Here is a 10,371-nt window from a genome sequence, read left to right as displayed (position 1 = left end):
TAAAGAGATTCCCAAAGAGATGAAGTTGCCACCACCATGATTAGTGCTAAAATGGCTGCTCTGTGCATCAGAGTTAAGTATCTCCCTGTACTGTCTCTCTGTTTCACTCAAAGGTCTCAGTGTCTCAGCTGGGCACTGTGAGGCCACTGGTTTCTTCCTTCTGACGGAAACATGCAATCACCCTTTTCTTCTGGGTGGCCACATGCCCCCCACAGGGGTTAAAACAAACAAAAACCCCCCACCTTTTCTGTCCTCACAAAAGGAACTCGGAAGCCATCCTTCTTCTGTTAAGCCAGCACACCACAGTCCCTGTTAACGTGAGGACTGCATAATAGTTCCTCAAAGCCATGCCTTTGGCTGAAGGACAGACACACTGTCAGTACACTCTTGGGGACAAGACTGAAGGGAAGATGCTTGTGATCCTTCCCCTCCAGCCTGGGTTGTATGAGGATTCGGCTCCCACTCCTCTCACAGACATTTGTGCCTCTTCTCTCCTCACAGGTCCAAGCCGTCGTTTTAAGAGGGTAGTAGAAACCATTCAGGCACAGTTGTTAAGCACACATGACCAGCCTTCAGTGCAGCAGTTATCAGGTAAGTAGTTTTTACTGTTAAGCACCTTGCTTCAGCAGGGACAGGAAGGTGAAGTGCCTCTGGGTACCAGGAGGCTGAGGGAGGCCATCCCTCTGATTACAGCAAGAAGCAAGCTCCATTCAGACAGAGCAGTAACTCCCTGCACCCACCCTACTCCTCCTTCTCTCATTCCCACTCCAGTGCTCCCAGTGCATTCCCCAGTTGAACAACTTCTGCCCTCCTCCCGCCCAAAGAGCCATTTGACCACTTCTCCATCAAAAGCTGCATCATCAATAGATCTTCCAAATTTCCTCCTGCTCCAAAATCTCCCAGAATAGGGACATGCTCTAGAATATACCTGATTTTCAAATCCTTCAGGCATGCTTTAGAAATATCCACCTTCGGATGGTCCCAGAACAAAGTTGAGAGCTACTTTTAACTTAGCCATTAATAGCAGCATTTTCAGATGGTCAGAAGGTGGCTAGTAGTTTCCAGTACTGTGGTCAAATTCTTGGCCCAATACTGTGGTAGCACAAATCATATACTAAGGTTCTGCAGAAGCTACATTTTATCTATTTTTAATGTAAATTTCAATTCCTCGTGGTGGTAAAGAAAGCCTTACGTGTGTGACCCTGTGCAATGACATCAATCTGAATCTGCAGGCAGCCTGAATTGATAATACAGAATCTGGCCTCATCCCACCATCATGTAGCAAATGTTCACTCTGAACACAAACACACACAAAAAGAAATCAGTCTTAAGTCTTCTATCCTTTAAAAGGACAGAACAAAGGAAGAAGGTGAAAACTGAAAACGTACAGAAGCTTAGCTATTGGGAGTGCTTCAAAGAAGGAAAAGTGGGGAGAAGCAGAAAGAATGTACAGATACAGGGAAGAAATAGGAGCAAGGCAGAGAGCAGAGGATGCAGAAAGAAGACAAAGAGGCAGGACAAGTGGGAAGAATTTTCCCATTGTATGATGATGAAAAGGTAGTAAATAAATATTATACATAAGAGCTTGACCTTTGTGTGAACCAGCCAAGACAAAAGTGGAGGAATGAAGTTGGCATTGCATCCTGCAGTTAAATCCCAAATGTCCTTGGCTCATTGCACATATGGATTGCATCTTTCTGGACTAAGTGTGGCTTTAACAGCTGAAGATAAAATAACTCCATCTAGAAGAGTGTATGCTCACTAGATGACAGAGAATTATGCTCAGTTCAGGAAATACTACTTTCCACTTTGCTTTTGGCCCCAGCACTGCCTGACTTTCTGCACGCTGGATTGCAAGGATGCCCAGCACATGGGTTATTCTGTTAGGAAACAGGAAAGCCGAGGATACTAGAACTAGGGTCGATTCAGGTTTTTGCTGTCTACACTTTTGAAATTAAATCAAACTCAAGGAAGGAGCCAGAATTTTCTGCCAGCCCTTCCTCTTGGGAAATGCTGGGGCCAAGTGGGAGCGAGGGGAATGAAATAGAAAAGCATCTTCTGAGTCTACTTCATATTACCCCTGCTGCATGAACAACATTCAAGCATTCCTTGTTTCTTAAGGACAGAAACTTTCTGGTGAGGAAAAAACTGTTAAAAAAGTAAATAACATGGTGATCTCTCTTAAATTCTTCACCCTAGTATGTGCTAGCTACTGAGTCTCTCTAGAAGGACTTGGACCCCGTTGCAGACTTGCATGTGAAGCAGGGTATCTCCCTAAGAAAGTCATATTACAGCAGAAATAAAAATTATTCATCTGACAAAGGCTCAGGGAGATGTTTAGGGCAAACTGTGCTGTGAGAAATGCATCAGACTTACAGTTTTGCTCTGATTCTGGAATGGAGGAATATTACACACATAGAATCTCTTTCTACTGCCTAAAGCTACGTGAGGGCATGTTGTTCTAGCAGGGAAAACCCAGCCTGATCTTTAACGCCAGAGTGGAACAGATAACTCCACATGGAGCAAAACCAAAATGAATGGTCTCTTGAAATTTAAAAATGGGAATTCCCTCAGCCAGGGAGTTATCCAGGCAAGACAGCTCACAAGGGACAGGGTGTCAAACTATCCTGTATCATATTACCTGACCTGATCAGGAATATGCAAGTCTTTTGAAAAAGAAGTAACTCAACCTGAAAAATTTCAGTTGGAGCAGAGTACAAGGAAAAGAGAAAAGGAAGGGGGGAAAAATTATTCTTACCAAGAAAAGTGAATCAAAGTAGGGAGGCCCTGTGGTTCACATCCCCAGCCAGTGAGAAAGTAAGGGGAAATAAAAGGATAACGGGACAGCAAGAGTTCACACTCAGCACCTCACTTAGCGAGTGGCTGTGGTTGGGAAGATGTGTGCAAGAGCTTCCTAGAAATTGCCATGGTATTACTCAGCATTTCTTACTAGAATCAAGGCAAATTCTTCTCTGTTTCTCTTGTTCTCCCACATTCCCAGCCCTGAACACCTCACAGGAATTGTGGTGGTTGGACTCCTATTCACGTTCATGGTTTGAGGATACTCTGTAGGCAGCCCAGTGCTGCAACAGAACAAGCTCACAGTTCACTTTGACTCTCCTCCTCCATAGCTCCAAGGGGAAGCTGCTGGCTCTGACCAGCAATACTGGCCCAGCACTGGAGATTTTCCTGGCTCCTTGTGCACAGACATACCCTCTGTGAGGTTGTGTCCCCTGCCTTTTAGTTCAGATGCCGTTACAGGTGGAATGATGAACACCATCTGTGAAAGGTGCATGCATGTGAAGTGAGACCTGCAGAAGAGGAAGATTCAGTGAACACAGTGTAAAGCAGAACAGCAAGACCTAATAAGCACATGGCACTGACAGTCGTTCTCTCTCCTGCCCCTCTTTGATCTGTTATGCAGCATGCCAGCCCACTAAGCCGGCTTGCCTGGGTTTCAGAACGCACTTTCCTCTTTCTCATTTCCTCCAGCTCACAACAGTGTTTGTAGATGTCGTGTTCCCCATGCATCTGTGTGTGTGTGTATGTGAGCATGATATGTACCTGATTTAGGCAGAAGTGTTTCTGTGTCACACTTGAGCACCTTATAATCACACTTCCCCCTGGATATCCCTCCATTCACTTCCATTTTTCCTTCCTAAGACTGGCTGTGCTTATTTCTTCTGTTATACTCTGAAGCAGGAAAATAGCTTCTCTCCCTTACCTGAATAACTGTGTACATAAATGAAGTCTGTCCCAAAAACTAATGTAATACTCCTAAAATCCACTGTCCAGTTGGCCAAATTTATTGTAACATATCAGACTTCTGCCTTAATATTTCAGGACATTAAATCCTCTGTGGTATTACTGCTGAGAATACCAGGTCTACAGATTCATTACTGGTATAGAACAAATAGCTAGGGATTGATTGTTCATTTTTTCTTCCCAGTGAAAGAACTAGAGGCCATCATATGAAACTAGTGGAAGCCATGTACCAAAAAAATACTGGATGTTGTGTCTTCATGAAATGTAAGACCTGTGGAACTCATCACTGAAGCAGGTTCTGAGTGTGAGGAGCTTGCAGATGCTCATCTTCCCCTGAGTACTTCTTACTCATAGGGGGGCTGAGCAACTTCCTGGAAGAGAAATCATCTTGAGGATTGCTAAGCAGAGAAACCGCAGCAAGCTCGGGAAATCTCTGACCTGAAAGTGGTGAGAGACTGAGGTAGCATCAGGAGGAAGTGTTCTGTATGCTTGGCCTGCTGTTACACTTCTGCATATCTGTGTGTCTGCTGATGGAGACAGAGCACTGGATGGTTTTGGCCTTTGATCTGAACCAGACTAGCTGTCCATGTGTTCTTGTTACTGGTATCACAAAATCCATTAAGGCCAGCGAGGCCATGAAAGGACAGTCCCTTTTGGATCAAGAATGAGTATCTCTGTCTATGAGAGCAGCTGGTCTTGTCTCTCATCCATGTCTGGCTCCATCCAGGAGCCTTATAGTCAGAATCTCTACTTAGGTAATCCCTGGGCAGGACTTCCCTTTGGTGGGATAAAAGGACCTCACTCCATGGAAGAAAATATCTCAGATTTGTGCCTTTGTTTCAACCCAATACTCTTCCCATTAAATCATAATCTGTTTTCCCCCAGTGCCTTTGCACAGAAGAGTAATAGCTGGTGAATAGGGACATGCAAAAGCCATCTGTGATCATTTACAGGGTATCAATTTTTATTTCCCTAATATTTTCTTGCCTCTTTGGGCTTTGGTTTTAAGTGTGAAGTGCTGCATATTCTTATTTCTTCCCGTTTTCCCATGTTCTGGGCAATCAGCAAAACTGAAATAGCCTTTATAACTTCTTTGTAATAAGTTTTCTGTTTCTTTATTATATTTATTGGCTTCATGTCAGATTTTAACCATTGGCATCTCAAAGTTCAGAGCATCCCAGTGTTACTGCTGGAAATGCCTTTCATCAGCATAAGCAACTGTTTAGAGACCATATCCAGCTTCAAATTAGGGCAGTGCAAATTCTTGCTCACTGTGTGTATCTTCTGTATATGCACCCAAGCTCTCTTACTGTGCTGGTGTACATCTCGAAAAGCAAAACATGTTCATGTGACTCAGAAATTTTACTAGAGTGTTGATCTGTGAATTCTGGGTGTTCATCTTTATGGCTCACAAGACCTGTAGGTTGGCTAACTTGCTGCAAAAATTTAGTAAGAAACTTACAGTTTCCAAATGTGCAAAGGATATTAAAGGCAGAAAAGGGAGTAAGGAGCAAATTAAGTGCTTTGCAAGGTAAACTTCCAGCTGCAGACTTAAAACAGGGCTGTGCAAATGCCAGTTTGGAATTGAACTGCAAGTAAATTTTATCCAGGGCTCATCCAAGTCCCAGGTTTTTCATTTCCTGCATTCTTGTGCAATCTTTTATGTCTTACCGCTCTTGTAGTGTCTGGGGCAATCACTTCATTTTGCTATCATGGTTCACAACTACAAAAGGTGCCATATAATGCCTGGTTGGATTCTCAGAGCACTGTTTTTTTGCTAAACAGCTTCAGTATTATTACTGAACAGACCTCATTAAAATTAACTGAGTAGTCATGAAATAAAGCATGTAGAAAAAAGTCCAAGCTTTCCAGAGTTTTTATAGGAGAACAGTGCATTTCAAATAAGCACCCAAACACTGGAGAATTCCAATCTAAATGATAACTGCCTTGGTCCAGAGGAACTAGTGGCTCCCTTGACATCATCTCCCTTAATGGAAATGTTTACTGGGGACTATGAGCATCTGGCAGGAGATGCTTAGTGCTTTCTGGGATCTAGCCCTGGATTTGGAGATCTCAGAGGAGCAGCTGTTTGGGTGAGATTTCCTGGGCTGGGACAAGTCTCAGTCTCAGAGATATCAAAAGCATCACAAATCAGGCAGCTTGATTGTGAAATTTATGTAGGATAGAAACACAGAAATTAAAAAAGAAAATCAGGAAAGAAAATTCAGCAGAACACTAGCATTTCTTAATGGATTCAGAGCCTGTTTGGCCTTTTGAAGAAAGGTCTTATTTTAACCAAAGCATTTGCCATCTGTTAATGAACTGAACTGGGTGTCATTTATGAAAGAGTCTTGGTCAAATCCAAAGTGTGAGTGACTGCCAGCAATCTCTATGAAATAAAGAATCGCCTTAACATCAGAAGGATTGAGATCTGACACTGCTACTATGCTTTAATTAAAAAATTAAACAGCACACATTAAAAATGCAGTTACATGACCCATCAACGTTTCTCAGACAGCTAAAGGCCTTTGGACCCTGGCTTTATTCACCTCACATAACACCTGAATCCCATGGTCACTGGGTTATGGATTATTATCCATGAGCAGAAGCTGGCTGCCAAGAATCTAAGGCTTTCTAATTAGAATGAAAATTCTACTTTAAAATTATGAAATATTTTATCATATAGAGTATTTACTAAAGCAGATGTTACAATGTCATGGAAATGAAAGAATTATTAAAGTAATTATTATAACAGAGAAGCTGAAGGCGCATTAGCTCCGTTAGTCCTTCAAGAGATGCAGTATGAGCTACTGTTTCTGGTATGCTCATGTTTGCTATGCCTTAGGAATGGGGGAAAAACAACCTGATCATGTCTTGGAAAGACATCAAAAATAAAAATAAATTCCTGTACAATTCCTGGGACTGGCCATGGCAATATAGAGAATGCAAATTATAGTTACGCCTAAAAGTTTTAAGACAAGTTAGAGGTTTTATTAGTGTTCCTTTGTTATTTTTCCATGGTCTTGTATTTAAAAAAAGGGTTTGTATTTTATCCTATCCATCAAAACCAATTCTATAACCTACAAATTTAGGTTTTTAGGAACAAAATGGGGTACAGAGTCCAAGATGTTATGCTGTCAAAAAGCCTATGTTACAATCTTTTTTTTTTCCTATTGTAGATCTGTGTTTGTATTCTAATCACATGTATGTAGGCCTGTTACACAATTAGCTTTAAATGAAATACTAAAAAGAGCTATGCTGACTGCAAGTAACTTAGAAAAAAGACAGTATTCTGAAGTATTAACTTAAGGAGATGTGATTATTTTTAATTTGTTAAAATTAACAAGGAAACAGAAATACCAATTTCAAGAGAATCTTAGTAAACCAGCCACAATGCTTACCTACTCTGACATAATCCAAATACTACCTTTTTTGTTCCCAGGCTGCTAGTTACTGTGTGGCCAGTCAGTCTGCATGTACTTGAGAGGAAAATTCCAGGTTTGGAGGTGGGAATCAGAAACAATCTTGTGGTCATATTGGAGACCTTCCTTGCTCTTACGTGCTTTTTCAAAGCATGAGTTCTGCTAACGATTGGGTGAATGGTCTGAGCTTTACCACTATACACCTCTACTACACTGCATTACAAGGTGTAGTTGACTCAGTGGGGGCTGGACAGGAACCACTAAAAGGCATGAGACAACAAACGCAATAATTCCAAGTTATTAAAGAAAAAAATTATACAAACTCCTGACTGTGACTTATGGTTGTTGGCGCAATCAGCAGCTGGAGGCACTTCTTAAACCTGTTAGGCATCTTCAGGAAGAAATGTATTTTGGGAGCTTAATCTGCCTTCACTCAGTCAGATGAGCCAAAGCATTTCAAAGGCAGGTAAACTCCTGGCCTCTCTGACACCTCTGATACCTTGTTCCAGTCCTTGAATCCTCTCTTCTCCTCCACCTCCTTCCTTTTTCCCCTTTCTCTCAATCTTGTGCCTTTCTGAAAGACCTTCCATGGGTATCATCTCCCACTGACCTCTGCCAGCCCGCCTCTAACCCTGAGGATAGAGAGCATGTAAGTGCTGCTTAGATGCTTTGACCAGTGTCACTGGACCAAGCGCCTGCCCTCTCTACTCCATGCTTTCCCAGATGATCCGTGTGGCACAGGCCTGGCTGCATCAGAAAACATACATATCGATGCTCTTCTAGCATGGGTTCAGCTTACCCAAGCATATCCAGCACCCCTTCCCCTTTTTTGGAAATTGCTTTTCTCGGTATTTAAGGGGAGGAATGCTGAGAAATTATCCTTCCCTCTCTCCTGCAGACTTTTCAGCAGACAAGGAGTCGTTAGAGCTTCCTAGCAGTTAGGGATTTGCAGCATATGTGTGCATGTTTCCAAGAAGCCTATTTCTTGAATACCCAAGTGTTCATTGAGAGGCCAGGCAAGAGGACATCCGAGACAGAACTGAGACAGATCAGCACTGGGTGCTTTAACTGTTAGACACTTGCTCAGCAGCGAGTGGGTGCTCCACATTGTCCAGCACTCATGGATGCAATGATTTAGATCCCAAATGGAGGGGAATTCTGGCTGCCAGCAGCAGATACGGCTTGCCAGCAGGTTCCACATGGAAGTGTCCAGCAGGGCTGGTCCTTTCTGCTTTAAAGCTGACACGTAGAGCTCCTTCGGCTTATCGCACCTGAGTAAGCAGCGCTCAGGGGCTGCGGCAATGGGAGCTATACACAAGTGGACAGTAATGCCTTAGGGACAGATTCTGCCACCCTTTCCAGAAGTAATTCTATTGCCTATGAATAGTGACATTGAAAGCAAGAGAAGTAAGAGACTACACATGAATGAGAGAGGCAGAGTTATGCTGAGGACTTGGACGTTATCCTTTGGGGTCTAAAAGATGGTTTTGAGCTGTGTAAGCAGCCTTTCTCATTCCATGTTGAATAGCACAGCGCTGCATTTCCTCTCTCTCCAGGTGTTTGATGTACATAGATCAGCTGGCGGGGCATTTCCTGGCTGTTGCAAGCTAACTTGCAAAGCGGGCCAGGTGAAACAACGTGTTCAAGGCTTTTAGTTTGGTAATGTGGTGGCAGAGTATTTCCCACATCTCATAAATACCTGTAGCTATGATAAAGAGGTGAGTGGAAGCAGCAGAATTGAAGCAGCATCCACTCTCAGTCACAGGGCCAGGTTTGCACTGGCATATAGTGGGTGGCAGAATTTGGCCTGGATTGTGTAAAGACCAAGATGTGTATATGTTTCCTGCTTCAGGTAATAATGTGCTAAGTTACTACTTTATGCACAGAGGTATGGAAACCTTTTTTTATGTTTTTCCCTCCCTCCCTCCTCTTTCCATTCTATGATCCAGACACCACTAACTGTATGGAGTTGATGACTGGCAGACTTTCCAAATGTGGTAAGAACTTCCTTCCCTTCTGCCTTTTCTCCTTCCCCAGACCCTGCTGAGCAACATAATAATGCGCCGTCCTGTCCCTTCCACCTATTCCCCTTCCCGATCCCTGCTCTCCCATGCTCTTTTCAAGAGTTTCCACCCCGTAACAGCCCACTGTGTCTTTCACTTACCTGGTGGACACAAGCGTATACCCTTTATTCTGTTCCTCCCCATCCATGCACAGATGCACAGGCTGCACCACGGCTTTCTCCTTCATAGCACAAATGTGGGGTGTTGCACTTGAGATTCCCTCCCTCACTGTAACCCAGGCCAGTGATTTTCTTTTCTTTTCCTGTTTTTTTTTTCTCTTTTGTTTACTTGATGCCTTTGATTCATGATTCTTCAGTCCCTTTTCTGCAATGAAGCTGAATGCTGCCCTGCTAGCTGCTGTCTCCCTTGGTTTCCTGCTATTTATTGAGACAGGATTGTTATGTTATTTAATTCCCTTTTGCATCCACTCCCTTCTTGCCCAGATATCCTTGGGGTAAGAGCCTTTTAAATCTTCTATAAGACACACTGCAGATGATTCTCTCTCAGAAACTTAGCTAGTGTAAATTGTCATAGTTCCAGTCTGGTCTTGGGGAAGGATGTTGTGTCTCTAGCTAGGGGAATAGTGAACCTACTGGCGATTCAGAATTTTGCTAGGAATGAGGGAAAAAAAAAGAGTTTCCTGCAAAACTTGCAGCTCAACTTGCTTGGGGTTCCATGAATTTTGTTAACTTCTCCCTTAACCTTCCCTCCCCTCTGTGTACACATGGACTGTATTCTTTCTTTCATTACCTGTGTCCCTACTGACTTGTCCAAATACAATAGTGGAAATACCCAAATACTATAAGAGAGTTTTTTGTCTTATTACTTATATCTTGGTACAGAAAGGTTCTGTAAAAGAGACCACCATTCTCTTTAGATTTGCATTCTGGTATCCAGGTTGAATTCAGATATCTCTGTGAAAGGGAACACAAGCTGTTGAGGAAGTGTTTACTAAGCTAGTAGTGCTCTCCGGCTGGACCTGTGACTCCTGTGTCATCTCTTCGTAAACTGAGGAACGTTCTTCTGGAGTTGTGGAGTCAGTAACAACAAAGGAAAATTGTCACAGTGGAGATAATATTAGGTTTATGTGTGTGACTGAGGCAGAATTCAGCCTGTTTCCT

At 42.9% G+C, this 10,371-nt stretch overlaps 1 protein-coding gene across 1 annotated transcript in view; it reads left to right on the top strand.

The window, feature by feature from the left end:
• The window catches only part of BRSK2 (BR serine/threonine kinase 2), a gene marked incomplete at its 5' end in the record, with an annotated part of 30,163 nt that overhangs the window by 8,959 nt on the left and 10,833 nt on the right, over positions 1–10,371 (top strand). The window contains one exon of the mRNA XM_010283420.1: positions 502–591. Within this exon, the coding sequence (XP_010281722.1) occupies positions 502–591 (90 nt within the window). The remainder of the gene's footprint in view (positions 1–501; positions 592–10,371) is intronic.

The sequence above is a fragment of the Phaethon lepturus genome, unplaced genomic scaffold (assembly GCF_000687285.1).
Source record: "Phaethon lepturus isolate BGI_N335 unplaced genomic scaffold, ASM68728v1 scaffold33233, whole genome shotgun sequence".
Lineage (NCBI taxonomy): Eukaryota > Metazoa > Chordata > Aves > Phaethontiformes > Phaethontidae > Phaethon > Phaethon lepturus.
Note: the sequence above shows the minus strand (reverse complement) of the source record. Positions and strands in the feature narration are given on the sequence as shown.